The 22,620-nt window shown below is 48.8% G+C and overlaps 1 protein-coding gene across 1 annotated transcript in view; it reads left to right on the top strand.

The window, feature by feature from the left end:
* Nucleotides 1–22,620, top strand: part of PLEKHA7 (pleckstrin homology domain containing A7) — a 206,336-nt gene that overhangs the window by 127,419 nt on the left and 56,297 nt on the right. The window contains exons 5-9 of the mRNA XM_054725413.1: nucleotides 10,900–11,011; nucleotides 11,801–11,905; nucleotides 14,514–14,586; nucleotides 15,960–16,060; nucleotides 20,837–21,012. Of these exons, the coding sequence (XP_054581388.1) occupies nucleotides 10,900–11,011; nucleotides 11,801–11,905; nucleotides 14,514–14,586; nucleotides 15,960–16,060; nucleotides 20,837–21,012 (567 nt within the window). The remainder of the gene's footprint in view (nucleotides 1–10,899; nucleotides 11,012–11,800; nucleotides 11,906–14,513; nucleotides 14,587–15,959; nucleotides 16,061–20,836; nucleotides 21,013–22,620) is intronic.

The raw sequence follows: 22,620 nt of genomic DNA, 5'->3' as shown, positions 1-22,620 counted from the left end.
GCTGAAGGAAGCGTGGCCAGTCTTGGTGGGGTCAGAGGGTGAGAAAATTGATGTGTAGTGGGGGTTTGGGAAAGGGAGTTGTGAAGACAAGGTTGGTGAGAAGGCTGCAGCCCATTATCTAAATGGCTTCCTCCTGAAACACACTCGGATTTACTTCCTGGTGGAGCTCTGGAGCAGCGGTCGCCAACCGGTGGTCTGCAGACCACTGGTGGTCCGTGAGGTCCGAAAGGTTGGCGACCGCTGCTCTGGAGGGCGAGTGAGGCATGAAACCATTTTTAAAAAGTACCAACGAATAAGATGACTGTTACAAACTTGTAAAGAGGAGCTTGACTTTGTTGTGTCGTGTGTTGTGTGGGGAGGAGAGAAAGGTGAGGACCATTTTTGTCCTTCACACATCAGCTCTCAGATTATGTTGGGTGGAAAGGAAAACAGGCTCTATTTCTTCTTCAAAGAGGGTCTGTTAAGGCCACAGTTTCTCTACTTGCAAAGCCTTCACCCTGGCTTCTTGGTGGGAATCCTTCTAGAGCAGTGGTTTTCAAAGTGTGGTTTCTGAAGCAGAACTTGGTACACATGCAAATTCTCGAGCCTACCCCAGACTTCCTGAATCAGAGACTCTGGAGTAGGACCCTGAAACCTGAGTTTTAACACGCCTTCAGGTGATTCTGATTCAGGTTTTCATCCCTCCTAAATTATTCCCAGATTCTTTCACTCATCATTAAGACTCCTCCAGATACCCATCATTCTTTGGGCTGCAGTGATAATCTTAGAGGGCTTTGAATCAGATAAACAGTTTCTTTTTCTATGGGAAGAAAAAAAAATGTCTCCATTGTAACTTCCTTTAGCGTATTACTGATGTGAACAGATAACACATCTCCCCTACTGTTGGCAGGAACTCACCTGGCTGGTTGGTGTAACAGGTGCATGCCCACTGAAAGATGCTTTTTCATCTTGCATAGTAGAAGCATGGAGAAGAAAATGTGAACGCTATGTTTTGGTGGATCCAAAGGACATAGGTCTGAGTATTCTAGTTACTGTGTCAGTAATACAGAATTGGTCAGGATAGGCTAGGGTCTGCTATGGTAACAATATGAAACAAAATCTCAGTGACTTAAAGCAATTAACGTTTATTCTCACTTTTACTAAGAAAGAAACCTTAATTGTCACCTTTACTGAGGGAAGCTCCATCTCTTTGCTTCATGATCGCTAAAGGGAACTTTAGTGAATTGTGCACTGGCTCTTTCACTCACATTTCATTGGCTAAAGCAAGTCACATGACCATACCTAACTTCAAAGGGGCAGGGAAGTGCATTTCTACCATGCACCTGGGAAGAGATCCTATCTAATAAAGAGGGAATATGCAAATTGGCCATCACTCTGCCACAAAGATGGCGGCACCCATAGCGCGGAATGCTTGCATCGTCGCTCCAGCGACGAAGCAAGCGCTCTGCACCCAGCCGTGGAGAGGGCCTCTGGCCGGGCCAGGCACGGGGCTGCGGAGGGCCTCTGGCTGGGGAGGGCAGTTGGGGGCCATGAGGCCGGCCGGGGAGGGCAGTTGGGGGCCATGCTGCCGGCCGGGGAGGGCAGTTGGGGGCCATGAGGCTGGCAGGGGAGGGCATTTGGGGGCGATCAGGCCAGTGGGGGGGGCAGTTGGGGGCAAGCAGGCTGGCAGGGGGGGCAGTTGGAGGTGAGCAGGCCAGCAGGCAGAGTGGTTAGGGGCAATTGGGCAGGCAGGCAGGTGAGTGGTTAGGAGCCAGCTGTCCCAGATTGCGAGAGGGATGTCCGACTGCTGGTTTAGGCCCGATCCCACAGGGACATCCCCCGGCAGTCAGACATCCCCCGAGGGGTCCCAGATTGGAGAGGGTGCAGGCTGATCTGAGGGGACCCCCCCCCCCCCCCCCCCCCTGTGCATGAAATTCGTGCACCGGGCCACTAGTTTAGAATTTAGAAATATTTATTGGTCAGCACCAATGACTACACTTAATCCATAGTTAAGATTTATTAAGGGAAACAGGACCTTTCAAATCTGTCACTGACAAGCTTCTTTTGCTGCATGACTAGAGTGTTTACTACATGACTAGAGTGTTTTCTGTTATGCTACTGAGTTCACTGTCAGAACCAAATTCATTGTCATTCAACAGGTCCTCCAGCCTTGTTCCCAGGGGACACCCCTACACACCCAAGCCGACAGGCATGTGGAAATCTCTGTTGGAGAAGCTAATATAAGCCCAGGCAGCATTAGGAAAAGTACAACGTATAGAGAAAGGGGAGAATAGTTCTGGTGTACCGTGGCACTGTGGACTACTTCATTTGTTCATTTCAAGTTATGGAGCTCCAAGGATATGCCAGGCCCGTGGTTGGCAAACTGCGGCTCACGAGCCACATGTGGCTCTTTGGCCCCTTGGCTGTGGCTCTTCCACAAAATACCACGGCCTGGGCGAGTCTATTTTGAAGAAGTGGCATTAGAAGAAGTTTAAGTTTAAAAAATTTGGCTCTCAAAAGGAATTTCAATCGTTGTACTGTTGATATTTGGCTCTGTTGACTAATGAGTTTGCCGACCACTGTGCCAGGCCATAAACTCTGTGCTCTAGGTAATAAATTTCAAGAGGATGTTGAGCAATTGAGATTCCCCTGAGGAGGGGGACCATCATGGTGAGTGGTCTAGAAGCCCTGGCCTAGCATGTTTAGCCTGTAGGAGAGAAGATGAAGGAGGATGGGCTGTAAGTCTTCAAGAAGGACTGGCTGGTGGAAGTGGGGAACATTTATTGCGTGGCTGCCAAAGGCAGGCATCAGATCAATGAGTAGAAGTTACAGGCAGGCCAATTTCAGCTCAGTCACAATTTTCTAGGAAAGAGATTTTCCAGCATCCTTTGTTTCAGGATCTGGAATTTCATCTTTAACATTAAATGACATAATCTGCCTCTTAGAGTCTAAGAGTTGGCTTTTTCATGAATGATAACACTGTTACCATTTTACAGCTAACACGTGTAGCCCTTACTGTTTATTACCAGGTACTTTTCTAAGTGCTTCACATATATGAATTTAATTTCCATAACAGTCCTCTGAGGAAGATACCATTATTATCATGGATACTGAGGCACAGGTTAAGAGTCTTGCCAAAAGTCACACAGCCAATGAGTGAGAGTTAGGGTTTGAATCCAGGTAGTCTGGCCCCAGATGCGGTGCCTCTGACCACTGCACATACTGCCTGTCCTTTCAGCGGTCTTCAAGAGACAGTCCCCTTCCTTGGCTGTAACTCGGGCCTTGATGTGGTAACTAAGTAGGGGACTGCTGCTGAGAGATTTTCATTGTAATTGTATCAAATTGTAATGACATTTGATCTAATAACTTCACGCTTGTTTGGAAATCGCTAAGCCTCCTTGGTAGTCTTTTCTTCAGAAAATGTTAGCAGGCCTTTTTGCAGGGCCTCGTTTCCAGTGATTGGATCATTTGGGCTCCTCTTTTTAAGCTTCATTCCTGATTCTCAGTGATTCTCTCAAATTGGGAGCTTGTGGTTGCCCCTTTGTGGCTTAAAGGGCCACACACAGGGGGCCCTCCTGGAGGGGTAAGCCTTGGCACAAGGAACTTCCAGGCTGTGGTTTTGGTGGTTGGTGATCTGCATGGGCGCATTTTTCTCCTCGGTGCTGGTCTGCCCGGGAAGCCGCTGACAGACGCCTCTGCAGCTCTCGGTGAAGAGGAGAAAAAGCATTCCGGAGCCTTGACGCTGGCAGCTGACTGACAGCATGCTGTGTACGCTGATCCCCAGGCTCTGTCAAGCTCTTGATGTTGAGGTGGGGCCTCGTTGAGAGAGTATGCGCTCCGGAAGTTCACATGCCTGCTGTTGTGCTCAGAAGCCAGCTGCAAGGCACCCAAGATGTCCTTGGAGTTTCCTAACAAGGAGAGGGCTCTGGCCTAGCCTGCCTCTCAGGGCATCCTAGTGAGTTTAGCTTGTTCCTTCCCTTGGGGTCTGAGCAGCCCTCTGTCTTCTCATTGGATCGTTTGGAAAAGAACTACGAGTTGGAATCGCCTGGAATGTTATGAGTGGTGTTGGGAGAATAACACTTAAAAGGCTGTCTTGCTGAAGGTAAGCATTACCTTCCTTACCTTTGACCTCTCTGGGGGTTCATTTTTGCAGGCTTCAGGGCAGGCTCTCCAAGGTGGGTGCCGATTATGGGCCTGGGGGGTGGGGTATCTCCTGCTGCCGGGAGATGGCTGTCTCCCTTCCCTCCTGCAGTTACAAATTGGTAAAAGCTGATGGTGAGAGACTGGAGCACAGGATCGGGTGGGGGTGTACTATGGAGCAGGGAGGCGGAATCTGTCCTGCTGCTCATCACCTGAGCCCTGGGCTGTGAGGCCTACGCGTTGCTCTGTGGCTGTATAGCCATTTCCTCGTCACTCTGGACTGACAGTCTTGGGCTGGCTTTGCCTGTTGCATTTGGTTGCCATGACAGCAGAGAAGAGGAGGAAAAATGGAAACACCTGGCAAGCAGATACAGAAACTTAGACTGTTCAGTTTTCCTTCTTGGTCTAGGACTAGGAGACTGCACTGGCGACAGTCACGGGTAGGGGAAGAGGTGGTGATAGTGTCCTTAGTTCATTCAGACATCTGGGTGTTGGCTTGGCTTTTGATGTTGATGTTGCGAGGAACATTGGCACGGGTTGCAGTCACTGCCACACGGCCACCGTGTCTCCGGCTCTGTCTGTGCTGGGTGAAAATGCTGCATGGTGGCTTCCCTGGGTGTGGAAAGGAAGCTGCCGCTTGCAAACAGGCATTTTGCTTCCTCCTGTGACTTCCCTGTCCTCTCCTTTACCTTCCCCTGGTCTGGGATGTGCCCAGATCTCCATTAGAAAGGTTGTTTCCCACGGAGAGAAGTGGCTGCCTGGAGAGCCAGGAGGAGCAGACAGGCCAGAGAGGGCTCGCCAGAGGCTCTTGCTAGCATTGCAGCACGTCTGAAACAGCAGAGCAGAGGCGGGAGGAATGGCAGAGGTCAAGGTCTGGTTCTCCCATAGACAGACGTGCACCCTGGACAGCGGAAGGGACCGGCCCAGGGTCATTTGGCAGAGCGGGACTCAGGCCGAATTCAGGGAAGTGCTGGGGTTTGGGGAGCGGGGGTTGGGGGAGCCCAGAGACTCACTGGATTATTTTCATGACAGATGAGGGGTGCTGTTTGGGCTGGTTTCCAGCTCCCCGGGTGGAGAGGCGTAGGGAAATGGAGCTTGTGTTCCAGAGAGGATTGTGGGGGAAGGGGGAAGAACACACAAAGCCATAGTTGAGTAATGAGGCCATAGTTGCTGAATGAAAACCCGTGTCAGACAACTCCCCAGGGTGTTGGGAGTGTACAGTAAGGGTAGGCGGTCTGTCTCTGTGTGTGTCTTTCTCTGGGAAGAGGGGGTGTGGAGGAGTCTGCCTGTTTGGGACAAGCACTTCCTTTTATTCTTGCTTTTCCTTGTGCATTGCTTTTCCATACCGCTTAGGTGGTGGGTGTCAGCATCTTAAAAAAATTTGCTGGTTGTTTTTGAATGTGCCTCCTTTCATAGCAATAGTTTTAGCTGAGTTCTCTGTGTAGGATCCTTGAAGACAGAGCATGAATTTGGGGGCCTATTTTTCCAGGAGTTAATGGGATATAGGTATCATCTCATGATATCTTCTCAGTAAGAGATTCCCGATTCCCCACAGCTTTCTAACCTCCTATCCTCACCTTGAAGACTCCTGGCATTATTATTCCCCCGGGGACAGGATGGGAGTCCAGTCCCCCAGCCACAAGGCTACTACATTTTAAAGAAGCCCCACATCAAGTGTTTATAGGGGCATTTATAGGAAATGATCGTTGCTCAGAAGTTAATTTTTTGGCATCTTGAGCTTTCTAGAGAGAAGTGCCTTGGAAATAAAAAAATAAGATTTAAATTCTGGGGTATCCACTGGTGACCGTCACAAGTTGCGTTTCGTTTAGAGTAATTCTTCGTGGTTTTCTAAGCGTTGTTTCAATTCATACAACTGCCTTGTGAGAGAAGAGTAGTTTTCACCCCATTCTACAGTAACGGAAACTGAGGCCCAGAGGAGCGATGTGACTTGGTGGAGGAGTCCGTCAGCTGCAGAGCTTTGTTGAGACCCAATTATTCTGGGCTCCTGGTCCTTCCAGCACCCCAGGATCCTCTGGGTTTGGGGATTAGTCTTGTAGCTAACAGAGCAAAAGCCTGCCTCTGTCAGACTTGGGGACTTGGCTGTGGGCTGGTGTCTCTGGCCCAAGGTTTTTGGAGTCCAACTTCTGTTTTGGGCAAGTCATGTATCTATGAGCCTCCGTTTCCTCCTCTATGAAATGGAGATGGTAAAACTGGCTTTGCAGGTCAAGGGAGATAATGTGGGCAAAGTGCCTGACACATAGTAGGTGCTGGACAAGTATAGCCCAGCCCCTCTGCTTGCTTGACCTTGTGTACCTGCCCCTAAGGGTTGGTGACCTACCTGTTGTGATGGCGGTAGGTAGGGAAGGGTCTTGCTGTGATTCCACTTCAGTTGCTCCTCTTCTCGATGGTGACTGAGAGGCAGCTGAGGATCCCATCAACCAAACCCACCTAAGTTCAGACCCAACAGAAAGAAAATAGCTTCCGAATTAGAACCTCCCTTTCTTGCCCCCTCTGTCAGTGTTGTGTGCATTTATACGTAGGAAGCAGCAGCGGCTCCTTTTACCGACAGAGAAACGGAAGGACAAGAGAGTAACTCCCTGCCCAGGCTCACCTGACATATCCTTGAGGAAGTGCAGAGTACAATGGAGTCATTTTCCTATTGAGCTTCTCCAGACTGAGTGTTGTCTGGTCCTAATTTCATTTGTTCCCTTCAGATGGGAGGCAATTGAGTTACAACTCCAGCTCACTGTTTTGAGCTTCAGCCCAGAGCCTTCCAGCAAAATAACCGGCATTTGTGTAGCCCAAATCCAGGAAAAAGTCTTTGTTCAACTCATCCCACTGTACTTTGGGAATCCAGATAGCTCAGAAACCTGGCAAACAGGCTTTTAAGTTAATAGGTTTTATTTAATGACACGAGAGTCTGCCTCCCCATAGCATGTGCAAGGTTTTGTCTCCTCTCCAGAGATCTGTGTGACTCCCGTGCCTAAGGGGGCAGGCTGTTGGGAACCCAGCCATCTTCCCAGCTGCTCAGCTCAGGGCACATGCACTTCTCTGGGGGACGAGGAGGGTTCTTGGGTGAAACTTGCCGGGAGTATACTTGGTCTGAGGAGTTGAGGACAAATCAGTGTCTTCCCGCCAGGCTCTAAAGAGGGGGTATCTCGCCCTAGCTGAGCATTGGCCTGCAGACTGAAAGGTTGCAGGTTCGATTCCAGTGAAGGGCACGTACCTTGGTTGCAGGCTTGATCCCTGGCCCCTGTCGGAGCGCATGTTGAAGGCAACCAATTGATGTGTCTTTCTCATATTAATGTTTCTCTCTCTGTGCGTCTCCCCCTCCTTTTAACTCTCTCTCTAAAAATAATTATATAAATAAAAGAAAATAAATCAATGGAAAAAAAATATCCCCAGGTAAGGATTAACAAAAAAATTAAAAATGAAGTGGGGACACACCCTAAGATGTAACTGACTGAAGCAAATGTACCAGAAGGCGTACATCCACTTGAGTGATGATCCCTTCAGTGTTGTCTCTTCCGGAGGCTTCACACGGGCGCCACTGATGTTCCCGTTGCTTAAAACGGTGTGGTGAACAGCCTCTAGAAGTTTCCAACAGAACCAGCTTTTCAGCCAAGTGAGAAAATTGTTTTTGAGATTTTTTTTATATTCTCATTTTTGGATACCAAATGGTGTCCCAGGCATGGCCATCAGTGTTCTATTTTTTTGTGTTGTAATTCTGGATAACTTCCAGTTATTTCCAGAAGTCATAGTCAGCCGTGGAGGACCTACGAGATCCTAACCCACGTTGAGGCGACTCTGAGGAACATCCTCTGAAGGCAGATCTTGGTATTTGGCCGAGTGGGTAGCCGTGCGCACCTCAGTGTATCGGTGAGCCAGGTCAGGGGCCAGTCTGTTCTTCAGCTGGGAGCTGTCCCTGCCCATGGGGAGGGAGCCCTGGCGAAGACACACTCTTTACTTGTAGAGACAACAGTGGTCCCCTCCCTGCAGGAAGATTTAGTGTGGACCTCAGTCACATGTCCTTACAAGCCAGCTTTCTCTGGGTGTGGCTTAGCAGAGGTCTCTGTAGGCATGAAGAATTGTCTTCATGTGACACCCCCCCTCCCCGCCCTGCCCCTCACTGATGTTCAGTGTTGGGCCCGCAACCACGTCTCCTCCGGCTGAAATATGTTCGCAGCTGGCTCCCTGGGTGGTGGTTGTACCCTCTGTCCTCACTCACCCGACACTGCAGGGCAGGCATCTTTTTTCCTATGCTGTTGGCCTGGGAACTCCTCGACCAGCCAGCATTTCAGAAGCCAGTGTGGGGAGGAGATGGGGGTTGGCATGCAAGAAGACGATTAAAGTTAGAGCTCCAGAGGTAAGGTGCAGAAATGGCCAAGTGGCCCTCTGTCCTGGATTTCCTGGGCAGTCACAAATCCAGATCCTCTTTTCTCTGCCCCACAGTGGAAGAGTGGTTTTTGCATCTAATGGATGGAATCCGGTACAGTCATTTGAAATGATGTGGATGAGTTAAAGGAATGGAGAAAAATGTTTATAATAAGTTTTCTTAATAAAGGTGCAAAATCACAAACAGTGTGATCACAGTTATATAAAAACAAAAAGCCACCCCCCAAAAAACAAAAACAAAACAAACAAACAACAAACAGGTATAAAAAACCAATGAAAGTAAATATAACAAGTATTAGAAAAATGATTTTCCTTTGGGTAGTGGGACTAGGGTGATTTTTTTCTTTCAGATTTTTTTTTCTTAATATTTCTCAAATATTCTCTATAAGTCTTGACTAAGTCTTAAGTGGGAGCAAATTAAACTTGATAAAATCTCAGCCAAACCCTTTTCATTGTTACATATTAAGTGCTGAATTTTAGCTTAGAGCAGGTGTCCTCAAACTACAGCCCATGGGCCACATGCGGGTGTTTTTGCCATTTTGTTTTTTTACTTCAAAATAAGATATGTGCAGTGTGCATAGGAATTTGTTCATAGTTTTTTTTAAAGTATAGTCCAGCCCTCCAACGGTCTGAGGGACAGTGAACTGGCCCCCTGTTTAAAAAGTTTGAGGACCCCTGGCTTAGAGAGATGGGTGCCATAACGGAGGTGACCTGAGATTTCTTCTTGACTCACACCTTAGAAATCTGAAAAGTCAGGCAAGACCAGGTCCCAGGAAGGCGTTAGGGACATAGTTCTTTCTGGAGGCAGGGCCTAGACAAGGCGGCCTCTCAGAGCCCCTGCCCACCAGCAGCCGGCGAGGATCCCTGCTGCACGCAGCCTCTGCCAACAGCGAGACACAGCCTCTGCCAGCAGGGAGTGGGGCTGAGTGTGGGGACATTCTCTGAGTGGGAGCAGTGACAAAAGTCTGGCTGGGACGGAGGCGGGGAATCTAGAGTGAGTGCCTGAGCCTATAAGGAGCCAGTGAGCGAGCCTTCTGCCCGAGGGACTTGCATCTCCAGCTGCCAAGCATCCGGCAGGACCCAGCCCCTTGGAAAGCTGGTGCCCGCGGCTGTGGTCCTTCTGTGAAGAACCTCCCTGATGGTGCGGGGTCCCGGGGCTCTGGCTTGGGGCGTGGGAAGGAACCCTTATTCTTCGAGCAGCACTGCTTTTTCAAGGAAGCCGCCTGTTTAATCTCTAAGGTGGAAACTAGGATTTCCCCTCGTAGCACCTCTGTAAAGGGGAGGCGGGAGAAAGGCCATCAGAGCGCTCCGTCTTCAGCTGTGTCCTGCCTGGATCTTCCATCTCCATCTCTGAGGGGTCCTGGCCCGGCCTCCAGGTCCGATTTTCTCCACTCCTCAGGCAAAGAGCCTCAGTTTCCTGCAGCCGCCTGGACCCTGTTGCCTGGCAGAGCAGTGGACAAAACCCAGCCTCCTCTGGGACTTGCGCTTTGAGGAAGGCTCACTGGTCCCATAGTTAGCAGCGTCTGGGCATCAGCCCCGAACCGTTCAAGGATAATATTGAATTTGTGGGGAGGCATTTGCGGCCTCGCTGCTTTGAAAAACTGTGGCAAATGCTGGGGCTCTGTGGAGGCAGGTGAGAAGGGTTCCTGCAAGGCGTCTCTAGAGTGTTGTCCCCAAAGTGCTGGTCCTCCAGGGCGAGAGGGAAGAATGATGTCGCTGGACGCTGATTGGGATGTACCCCGGGTCCTCATGGGGACCCAGGCATGCTTCATTCTTCCTGCTCTCCAGGCCTGGCTCAAGGGGTTAATATCTCCAGTGGCTCTATTTTGGGGCGACTAGAGTGTTCCCAGAATAGGACTCTTCGTTGAGTAGTCTATTTTGGGAGGCAGGCCCTACTGGCGTTTATGTAAGTGCGTCTCCGTGTGTATCTGGGGGTGTGGATGTGCTCACAAGTGATTTCTTGTTACTAATTATAAGCAGCTTCTTTTGTGAGCCAGGGAAATGGAGGTGTGTGTGTGTGTGTGTGTGTGTGTGTGTGTGTGTGGTATGGATTGCTCTTGTTGTGAAGAGTGGTGTGTGACCGTGTGATGGGGAAGTTGCCATAGACACGTGAGTAAGAGTAAATGTGGGGACCTTAGGACAGCAGGCAGGGAGACTGTCTTGGCCCCTTTGTGGGGTGTCATGCTGTAGGGATGTGACCCTCTATCATCCTCTGGATTCCATGAAGCACGTGGGTAGGCTGCAATCTGGAGTCAAGCGGTCCCCAAAAGGTCGGTCCTAGGTTGCCTAAGGCCCATCAACCAGTTCTAAGCAGGAATAATCTCAGATTCCACTTCCTACCTCCGTCTGGCACTTACTCACTAGATTCTCCTATCTCCCCCACAGGCCAAATCCACATATGTCGAAGCAAGAGAGAAACCAAAGGCCGTCCAGCATGGTCAGCGAAACGTCCACAACTGGGACCACATCCACCGTGGAGGCCAAACCGGGCCCCAAGGTGAGCTCCTGGCTGCTCATGCCCTCTGTCCCCTCTCTTATAGTTGCCAAGCCCCTTCGTAATCAGAAGCCCTTTTGACCTTGACCCTAGTTTTGTGAAGGAGACACATGAGAAGTATTCTCCCGCAATGATAGATCGGGAAATCGAGGCCAGTTGGGGGCGTGTCCCTTGTCCAAGAAAACAGGGGATTGCTGACAGAACCAGGACTGGCATCTAGGCCCTTGGATGCATCTTCATTTTCCAGGCGTATCTTGGAAAGGCCACGTGTGTGTTAGAGGCGGCCTGGAGGAATTTGTGACAGATGGCCCCGAGGAAGGGTGCCCTTGAATAAGGCCCAGAGGTTTCTGTGCTCGAGCTGTGGGAGCACTGACTGAGGAGCAGGGAAAGGAGCCAGCCTTGCAGGGGAGAGGTGCTGAGACCGCCCCCAGCTAGCAGGGATACATAGCTGGTAATTGGCAAAGTCTGGGACCAAAAAGTAGCTTTGTTCCAGAAAGCTGTAGGACATATTGGGGCCAACAGCTGCTGGTGGAAGTTGATTGAAATATCCCTTTAAATTTTTTCCTCTGTGACCCAGATGGGAAGCTTGCCAGGTCTGGGGCTCGCCTATTAATTAGAGGGCTGTGGCCATGTGCAGGCCTGGCCCATGTCTCCTCGCTGTTCTTCTGATCAAAGGGCGCTGGCACGGAGAGTTAGGCCGAGGGAGCCTGCAGCTCTCCCATCGCACATGTGCTTTTTTGGTGCCTCCTTAAATCCTCGCAGCTGCTAGAGTTCAAGTCTGCTTTCCCCTAGATCATCAAGTCCAGCAATAAAGTCCACAGTTTCGGGAAGAGGGACCAAGCCATTCGGAGGAACCCCAATGTTCCGGTGGTGGTGAGGGGCTGGCTGCACAAGCAGGTGAGGAGGCTGAGGAGGGAGGGTGGGGAGGATAGGATTGCTCTTGCTGATTTCTTTCCTTACCCTGGCTCCTGGGAGCTGGGGACAGGCTCATAATTAGTGTTCTATTCCTGAGTTTGTCTGAAGCAGGTAGTTTTTGCCCACTGACTGCACTGAGCAATTTGCTGTTCGTTTTTATGAGTAGACTCGCCCCTCAATGGCTACAGCTTCCCTCCCCAAACCCACTTGCCCACTTTGGCCCTTGGTGCTCTTTGCTGCGCTGGGACCCAGGCGCTGGTGTGGGTGGGCCAACACGAATCCAGCCTTCCCACCAGCACTTGCCTTCCTGATGTTAGAGTCTTTGTTATCATTGGGCCGAAAAATCCCTGTTTTTCCTCTTTTCCAGTCTAGCCCCCTCGCACCTCAAGTTCCAAATCAGTCAATCTCAGCTCCTTGTCTCCTCACCCTCACCTCTTCCACCCCCACCCCTCAAGTCAACTTTTCTGGATCTCAGTTTGAAACCTCAGCACCGCCACCAGCTCCTCCTCCTCCCACATCCATTCAGTCACGAAGCCCTCCCAGTCAGCTCCATCGCCCCGAGGCCATCCTTCATCTCTGTCCTCCCCATCACTTGCTCTGCCTCTGGTCGTCTGGCCATGGAGAGTCTGTGAGCGCCCAGGGCCAGAGACCATGTCCCTCTTGTCTCCTTCCTTCTCTTCTTGCTATCCATCCATCCATTCATTCATCCTGCCATTTCTAAATGCTCTCACAGCAGGTATAAGGAGATGAATAACATGTGGTTCCTGCCCTTGAGGAACTAAAGGTCTGCAGGAGGGAGGGAATGAGGGAGGGAGAGACACAAATAGACACATGTCTCCCATGTCATCCCCTCACTCAGCACATTCTCTCATATATCATGTTACCTGAAAAAAAAAACAGAAATCCAACTCCAAAAGCAATGATGTAAATTTTTACTAAAGGATTTATGGGAAGACAGGAGGGCATTACATTGCACACCACACAGAAGAAATCCATAAAAGTCCCCGTGAAATCTGTCTCCCCAGCTCTGATCCCCATGGCAACTCCCACAGCTCTCCAGCCTCTTCTGTCACCACTCCTCTGGCACCACCCCTCTCTTAAGGATACCCCTCCCCTCCCAGCTCTGTTCTCACTCTTCTTTCTTACTCCCGCTCATCTCTTTTCTCCCCTGAGTAATTTAACCCTCTGACTTTTTCCATTTGCATCTCTGTGCCCATTAAATAAAAGAATGGTCCTTTGAAATGTGGAGGGAGAAGGAAGGAATTATAAATAATTCTCCCCAAGCCCCACCCCCTAATCCCTTGGCTGTGCTGTGACTGTAACAGAGGTGGGTGTGGAGCCCTGTGGACACAGCAGAGAGAATGTAGCTGTGCTTGGGGGAATCCTGAAAGGCTTCCCAGAGGAAGTGACGTTTGAACCAGGTATGGAAGGGTGGAGAGGAGTTTTCCAAACAAAGCAACTATCATATGCTTAGAAGTTATCTGGTCAATGCAAAAAATAAAACCAACAAATGGGTGAACTCAGCAAGTTAAATTTGTTTTTAGCACTTCAGTAAGTAAAGAATGAACAGACTTCATGTTGTTAGGTTTAGAAACTGTCTAGTTTAAAAAATAGGTATATTTTTATTGATTTCAGAGAGGAAGGGATGGGAGAGAGAGATAGAAACATCACTGATGAGAGAGAAAATCATCAATCGGCTGCCTCCTGCATGCCCACACTGGGGATTGAGCCTACAACCCAGGCATGTGCCCTGACTGGGAATCAAACCATGAACCCTTGGTTCATAGGTTGACACTCAACTAGTGGGCCACGCCAGCTGGGCTTTTTTAAAAAAAATTAAACCTGTCAAAAACTTTTGCAGAAGGAACACAATTTTAACAGCTAAAAAGGCTCTGGAATTGTCCTAGGTTTAGGAATAAACTGATCCTAAAACACTACTATTTTCCTACTGTGATTATGTCTTCTTAAAAATTTTCACATTCACCTAAAATGGCTTTCATAAATATAATGATTTACATTTTAGAAGAGTCAAGTCAGATTCTTATTATGAAACAATTTGATAGCAAGAAAATCCAGGTTGTTTTAATTGAATGGAAGAAAAGTACAGTCTCTTACGGTAGAAAAAAAATCAGTCTCTTGTGGTGGAGAATTGAACTTAATCAAATGAGAACTTTGCTTCATTGATTAATTTGCTAACTTAAACTCTTGGTTTCATAATGTGTAAATCAGTTTTCTAATCAGCTTAAGTGAAGGCATTTTACAGCATAGCATTTAATTAAACAAAACTTTTTCTTAAAAGCTGATTTCATTCTTAAAGGAAGAACTGTATTTTTGAATCCATGTATTTCTTTCTAAAAGAAGGATGCTTATAATATATGAATCTGTTTCCAGGAAAAAAACAACAACAACAACAAACTTCCTGGGGCTCAATCATCACTGAATCTAAAATTTAATTTCCTAGTGAAAGAATGTCTATGAAATAAAAATTCATTAATTTCTTGAAAGAGAGAGTGAATATGGGCAAGTCAAGATTGGGGAAGGGGAAAAGTACACTCAAACACTGTCCTGATTCCTTTTCTTTGCTTTGCAGGACAGTTCTGGAATGAGGCTGTGGAAAAGGAGGTGGTTTGTGCTTGCTGATTATTGCTTGTTTTACTATAAAGGTGAGCTGAGGCTCGAGCCACCATGGGCTCTGTGCTGGAGGGGCTGGTGAGGTGATGCAAATGGTGGTTGTCCCAGATTCAGTGACTGAGCTAATTAGTAACCTGCTAATCTGCCGAGGTGTTCACGTTTACATATATGCATGGTTGGTGACATCATGTTTGCAAGTCCCGGCTCTGGAAGTTCCATTTATTGAGTTAAAATAAACAGGATCTAGTGTGCTACTACTTAGGGTCTCAGGGTCTGGAGTTGTGTCAGCTTCTGCCCCACTCAGGACACAAGCACACCTTTGACGTAATCTGGAGAGGTGGGAAGTATAGGTAAACCATTGTATTTTGTAACCTGTTGTCTGGATTTATCCACTGGGATATTGGATAGACAGCTGGTGGATTGAGTTGGCCGTATGAACATTTATGGAGCCCCAGTACATAGAGGTAGGCTGTGCAGCAGTGAGAAGGAAGGTATGCCTCAAAGTGTGGAGGAAGAGATAGCCTACTTTAAAGACAAGATTGGGAGTGATAGGTGCTTTAGAAGGCATCCAGAGTGCTTAGGCAGTTTAGGGGGAGTAAGGAGTTAAGTGCATGTCGGAGCATTTGGGGAGGCTTCTTAGGAGAGATAGGACTTGAGTTGGGCTTTGAAGGATAGGTACTGCTTTGCTTGTGTGTGGGGACAGGGGGAAGGCGGGGAATGGACATTACTGGCAGAGGAAATAACTTGAGTAAAAGTTCTAGAAGCAGAAGAAGGTGGAGTGACAGATCTGTGAGGCCAGAGTGAGTGAGTCTCGCATGGAGGCTGTACCAGGAGATGAGGCTCAGGAGGTGGGTAAGGGCTGTGAGACCGGGTAGAGGAAGTTGGCTTCGTTCTGTGTCCAATGGGCAGTATGTGTCCAAAGTGCCTTTGAGTAGGAGAGAGACAGGACCACTGTCGTCAGGAAGTGGCCTCTGGTGTGACGATATTAGGAGGAGGAGGAGGAGGATGGAGGTGAAAGGTAGGATGCTTCACACATGCTCTAAGTGCCTGTGAGGTTTGCTCCATCCAGAACGCCCTTCCCCATCCTTGAAGACACTTTACATATTACCTTCCGAAGTCTCGACATCCTCAAACTGTGTGTCACCCCTGCCTCTGTTCCCGCAGCACTTGGCATAGGTTGTATTTCAGGAGTTAGCAGTTGAGTTGAGTGTGTTTACATGCCTGTTTCAGCCCTTAGGGAGAGGGCCCTGTCTGAGTCAAAGGTCCCAGGGGAACAGCTGCGTGGACTGTCAGTGAAGGCAGTCCTCCGGGGGAGAGAGAAGGAGCCCTGAACGAGGGCAGTGGGGTGGACCGGCCCAAGGGAGGTGCCACAGAAGGCTATTCTGATGTGTTTTTCCATTCAAAGACAGCCGAGAAGAAGTGGTCCTTGGGAGCATTCCTCTGCCCAGCTACGTCATATCGCCGGTGGGCCCTGAGGACCGCATAAGTCGCAAGTATTCCTTTAAGGTACTGCCCCCTCCTCTAGGGCTCACACGCCATCCTAGGAAACTGTGTTCCCACATGAGGCTTTAGTAAAAGCGGTTCTTTTTGTGGGGAGGCGGAAGAAGTTAAGCTAGAGAGTTTTACTCATGTTAACAGTTATAAATTCTTCATACAGGAGTAATATCACATCCCAAGTGCTTTCATTTGTATCTGAGCTGCTGAGTCCCCAGCCTTGCTCAAATATTTAGACCCCTCTTTTCCTCTCTCTGTTAGTCCTGAGATTGCAGATTGGACACAGCCCTTCTCTTGCTTTCGTATCCCTGTAATCAGCCAGTCTAACTAGCATCCAGCCATTTAGTGCAAAGAATGGTCCCTCGTAATGGATTTATATCAGTTATATTATGAAAACTTACAGTTAGGGTTAGGGGGCCTGCCTTTCGAAGAGATTTTCAGGTTTGGCCATTTTGTTTATTAGTATATTGCTGAAAAGCAATTAGAATCAAATTTGGTTTACTTTCTGGATCATTGGAGCTTCCTAGGGAAATCCCTTTCCCCGTAAAACCCCTTTTCCATTTCCTTCATCGCCATGCCTTGTGGAGTGAGTGGTGCCAGGATAACTGATGGCCATCCTTTGACAGCCTCTGGCATCTTCACAGCCAGGTGTGGAGGCTCCGGGAAGGTGTGGTCAGGCCCAAACCTGGGGAACCTTGAGGCCCTCTCTTTCAGTCGCCTCCACAATTCCTCCACTGCTGATATTTCTTAGGTTCCTGGGGATGGTGAGGGTGGAGGGGTTGAAGGTCAACGTTATTGGCAGTTGGAGTGGAAGTCTCGCTGAAGCAAGTGGCTGCTGGTGCCAGTAACCACAGGGAACACCGCTCACGCTGCTCAGGATACGAGGCAATGACATGCATTCAAGCTGGGGTCTGGGCTCCTGCCTACACTACTTATATAGCTTAGCTATTCCCATGTTGGGGTACAAGATGAGTATTAGGCAGTAGCTATTAAAGCGGAGTTGAACAAAAGTCAACCCCTAACCGGTTTGGCTCAGTGGATAGAGCGTCGGCCTACAGACTGAAGGGTCCCAGGTTCGATTTCGGTCAAGGGCATGTACCTTGGTTGCGGCACATCCCCACTTGGGGGTGTGTGGGAGGCAGCTGATGAATGTTTCTCTCTCGTCCATGTTTCTAACTCTCTATCCCTCTCCCTTCCTCACTGTAAAAAAAAAAATAAAAATCAATAAAATATATATATTTTTAAAAAGTCAAGTTTCCCAGCCACAGATAGTTAAAGGACCATGGAAAGCACACGAAGAGACACCTTCTGTTCTCTGGGAGGGTTAAAGGAAAGTGTTGGTATGCAGTGTCCAAAGGCATCATTGGCAAGTGATTGTCTGCATCAGCATTTTGCTCTGGGGTCCACTGTGGTGGTTGGAAAGTCAAGTCTCATTTTTCCTCCACCGCCTTCCCGAGCTTATGCTTCAGCTTTGTTCATCGACAGGTGTGAGCTGTCTGTCTCTCTCCCGTGACTGTCACTCTCCTCATGACTCCAGAATTGCGGTGGTCTGATTCTTGGATGCTCTCCCACTTCATGTTGCATTATATGGTATTGCCTTATATCTGCAAGACCTTTGATGATTTGAGAAGTGCTTTTATCCATGTTAGCTCATTGAGTGCTTGTGGGGGAGCTGGTGAGGTCAGTATTATTAGCTTCATTTTATAGGTCAGGGACATGAGGATTGGAGCGCTGAAGACACTTGCTCAAAGTCACAGGGCTGGAAGATGATGGAGACAGACCTCAAACCTGAACTATGTCCTCTTTCAATTGAATTCCAGGGAGGGAAGACAATTTCTTTCTCTTCCTCTTATTTTGGTTACCTCCTGCACGCACATGGTCAGGGATTTGAGGTGATTAGACTTAATGTTCATTGTTATTGTTTTAGCAACATTCTTCTCTTTAATTGTTCAGAAGTCTCTCCTGGTTATTGTGGGCTCTGAAACCAGTTTGTTCAATAGGTTTCAGGCTGGTCTTTTGCTCAGAAAACCTTCCTTTCTAGGGTCGAGTGTTGCTTTGGGGCAAGCAATCTGGGTAATGATGTTGTATGTGATTTTGCGGGGGGGGGGATAGCATTTGGAATATTCTGAAATAACTTATCATATCTATTTATATTTCTTCTTAACACTTTCTGAGGAGTTGTGAAAATAGATTCTAGGAAAACATCTTTTATGTGTCAGATTCTTTTCTTTAAATTTTTTTTCTTAGACTCTACTAAGAAAAATCTTTTTGTCTGGGAGACGGAAGACATGCATGTGCTGGGCAGGGGGGGGATGGGCGGACTTTCAGGGAGACCCTTATGGTCTGAGAGCAGAGAAAAGCTACTGCCGGCAGATCTGGTGGGATTCATCTGGTTCTCCAGAAAGGACTGTGCTTTCCTGAGTATGAAAAGGTACCCTTTCCCTTTGGGTTACAGCATCTCTTTCCCCGACTGTCCCTTTTAGGGGTCAGAGGTGGTGTCCCCTGGGTAGGACAGGATCCATGTTATCCTGGATACTGAGGATTGGACAGTATTTGGTGTCAAGGGCCTTATGCCTGTTTCTAATGTCAGTTCTTCTCTATTTCCGGAGCTGGAATTCTCTGAGTGTTGCTAGGGCACTTTGCTTGAGATCATTCAGCTTTATCTGTAGTGGTAGATAGGCACAGACTGAAAGGTTTTGTGGTTCTCTACTGGTCTTTCCCCGCAACTGTGCCTGCAGCCTGGCAGCCCCTACTCATGACCAAGGATGCTGGATGCTAGATGGACCCTGAATACAGCCAGATCTGCAGGGTGAGCCAATCCAGGCTCTCTGAGACATCCACCCCACTCTGCTGGCTCAGCTGGGGCACCTCCCCAAAGATCTGTTGGATACACGGCCACCCTCGGCCTGTTGGTCACCTCTGAGCAAGCTTGGCCCTTTGGGTCCAGGATCTGGAGCATAAAACATCCCTACCCAGCCAAGGGTCCAAGGATCTTCCCTGGGAAAAAGCTTTCACCTTCTCCTTTGAGCCATTCTCCCTCTCTCAAGACCAAGGGCACCTGACCTGAGTCTGCAGACCCCATAATGCCAGTGGATAAATCATATCTTCCCTTTTTTAGCCTATAGCGTTTCCTTTGGTTAAGGAAGTAGGCCTTCATAGGTATCAGCACCACCTGTGCCTTGGTCACCACTAGAAATCAGAAGGATGCTCACGGCACATTATAATTGATGTAAATATCTTGAGATATCATTTATGAGCATCCCTACTTTGAAATGACAGTAATTATTACTACGTTTGCTTTATGGTATATTATTAAAGAAGCACCTGAATCACTACTTTTCAATAGTTAAAAATATTTGGTAACTATATTTCAGCATAATATATTTCCTTTATTTTAATTGTATACTTAAAAGCATTCTGAGAAGAGTTCACAGGATTCATCAAACTGTCAAAGGTTTCATGTGCCCTCCCCCAAATTAAGACCCCCTGCAGAATTCTGGCTGAACGCCAGCCAAGAGATGAGGTTTTCACCGATTTATATTCCACCATCTTGTGTTCTGTCCGTGGTTTCACTTGGCAGGATGTAGATCCTGGAGATACAGCAGTGCGAAGGACAAAGTCCTCGCCTTCCTGGGGCTGATGTTCCAGACTCTGCATCATCAGCCTGGGGGTTATTAGGGAATAAGAAGAGAACATGAAAGCTGCCCTTTTCCTCTCCCACTTCAGTTGTGTTTTGCGTCTTTTTCAAATCCATCTCTTCCTCTCCCCTGTCGCGGCCACTGGTCTGTCTCAGCAGCCATCACCCCTCCCCTAGGTAACCTACTCCCTGCCAGAACAGTGCCTAGTGCATAGCGAGTGCTCCGGAGTGTTGGCTCCAGCCCCCAGTCCCCTCTGCAGTCTCCAGTCCATCCTCCGCACTGCTCCTAAGTTGCACATCTGTTTTAGGTGGTGCTCCCTCCATAAGCCCTTCTGTGGCTCCCCACTGCCTACAGCCTAAAGCCCAGTGTTGGTTTACAAAGCCCCAGCTTGTCTCTTCAGCCCGTTTTTAGCCACTCCCATCTTACACGTTCCCTCCGGCCATAGGCAATGGCCTGAAGGTCCAGGACATTGCTTGCCCTTGGTTTGGAAACTGTCCCAGGTGCTTCTCAGAGGTCATTCCTGATGCCTCTTCACAGGCTCTTTGCAAGGATACGCGTGAAAGCACCCCGAGGCTTCCTAGCACATAGTAGGTACACGGGGATTTTCAGTCAGACGTTAGCTCTGTCCAGCTTTGTAGTGCCCCTTGGGAGAGCCAGAACAGCAGCCTCTTGGATTGGCACGCAGCACATTTCATGCCCAAGCCCATGCGAAGCGCAGTGAAGAGCTGCACCCAGCTGCCTGCTGTTGCGGCTGAGTTTTGACTCGATTCCAGTAATTGTGTGCTTCAGAAGAACCAAAACAGGGATTCCCGAGAATCGGCTTCCAGGGAATGAGGGTTTATTTAAAGCCTTTCTCACGTAAGCCTTGGGTGTGTGTCCCTCCCTACGCGCATGAGTAAGATAAGTCAGAGACAGGTAACCCCTGCACGGCTTTCCCGTGGGGGAGTAGGCACAGCGGTCCCTGGGCCTGACTGCACCGAGAGGGGGGGCCTCCAGCTGTGGCGTTTTCCAGGTGTGGAAACAAGTGGCTGGTGCCTGGGCTTTCAGTCCGGAAGAGGGGAGAACGTGGTTCGGCGTCACCTTGTTTTTGCTCCTGGAAGTGAAATGCGTGCTAACCTCTCTGTCCCGGGTTTCCGTCTCCCTCTTGCAGGCTGTGCACCTGGGGATGCGAGCGCTCATCTATCACACCTCCGCCGGGGGCTCTCAGGCCGAGCAGTCGGGCATGAGGACCTACTACTTCAGTGCCGACACCCAGGAGGACATGAACGCCTGGGTCAGGGCCATGAACCAGGCTGCGCAGGTGCTGTCTCGGTCGTCACTGAAGAGGTCAGTCCCAGCGGAAGGTCCCCGGGAGAGTGCTTCCTGCCTTAGGATGGGGACCCAAACAAGAACTCCTGAGTGCCCCGAGTTTCACCATTAACCCATTGGTGTTAAGCATCGCCCACTCTGTGAAGTCCTTTTCAACAGTGAATTCTTCCGGGAGGAGAATGCCACACGTGTTGCCTGTCCCAGCCGGGGAGTGGGCTAGTCCACTCTCAGTAAACAGAGGCCGGGAGAGTGACATGCCTGCCCAGGGTACACGGCCTTGGAACTTGGTGTGCGTTTCTTTTTTTCTTCTCCTCTGTGTGGTAGACGGGACAACCTTGGGACGCCAGTTGGGGTGGAGAGAGAGGGCAAAAAAGATCTTGCAAACTGTGCCACAGACTGCCCACCATGCTGTCTTCCAGCCGTCCCTTCCCTCCAGTGGGCAAAGCGAGGGTACAGTCAGGGATCTTGGAATTCCTGGACCTGTTGGCTGTGGTTGGCTCCCGGAGAGAGCCGGGTGGCCCTGGAAAATTCAGGGTGTGCCTTTCGCCAGTCCTCATGTGATACGGGCTCCCTTCTTCACCACCTGGACACCTTGCTCTGCTTAGAGTAAGGTGACCAGATTGTCCCGCGTCCCATGGCATTTTAAAAAAGTCCCTAAATCTTTCCAAAAATAGGGACTTTTTTAAAACGCCGTGGGACGCGGGACAAATTGTTAAAAATCGGTTTTGTCCTGCCAAAAGCGGGACGATCTGGTCACCTTAGCTTAGAGGCCTCTCTGACAATGGTCTTCGTTTGGTGAGGCCTCAAAACAAAAGGGGCCTATAGCAGCCTAAATGGCTGCAAATGGATTTCACATGGTGTGTTACAGCTTGCCAACCTTTGGCTGCAAATGGATTTCACATGGTGTGTTACAGCTTGCCAACCTTTTCCAACTCACACGTATGTGATGAGGGGTGTGAGTGGTGCTTCCTAGCTTCGTGCTCTCTTTCTTTAGGTGAACAGACCTTTGGTATAGATGGTGACCTCCTTCAAGAGGCCAGGTTGGGGTCAGGCCCCATCCCTTGGAGCTTCCACAACACCTCAGTCGAGCGTTTGTCATGCTGTTTTTTTATTTTTCCCTTTGACTTCTCAGTATCCTAGGCTACAGGCAGAAGTCATCTTGGTGTCTTCTGCATGAAGATACAAATGTCTGTTGAATGAGTGAGAGGCTGAGAGAATGAATGAATATGTTGGACAGGACAGGACCAAAGACTCTTCCTGGAAGTTTCCACGTGGGTCCTGAATCAGTAACTCTCAACTACGGTCAAGTTTGACTGTACCTCTAGCATTGTCATCTAGCCTGAGGTATTCTCCTGTGTCCAGGATTAGCCTGTGGGCACTCTATTCACAGTGCCATTGGCATTTCCTTTGTCATCCCAGGAGAAGGGATGACACATTTTGGGCTTGACACATCTTCCAGTGCACTTGCTATGTCCCCAATACTCACTGTGTCCTACTTTTTTGTTATATATATATATATATATTGTTTTTTGTTTGTTTGTTAAATATATATATTTATACAGTAAATGAAGATCTCTTATTATTTAAAAAAATGCAAAAAGGTAAAAACAAAGATATTCCTAATCA

Source organism: Eptesicus fuscus, chromosome 13 (genome assembly GCF_027574615.1).
Source record: "Eptesicus fuscus isolate TK198812 chromosome 13, DD_ASM_mEF_20220401, whole genome shotgun sequence".
NCBI classification, from domain to species: domain Eukaryota; kingdom Metazoa; phylum Chordata; class Mammalia; order Chiroptera; family Vespertilionidae; genus Eptesicus; species Eptesicus fuscus.
Note: the sequence above shows the minus strand (reverse complement) of the source record. Positions and strands in the feature narration are given on the sequence as shown.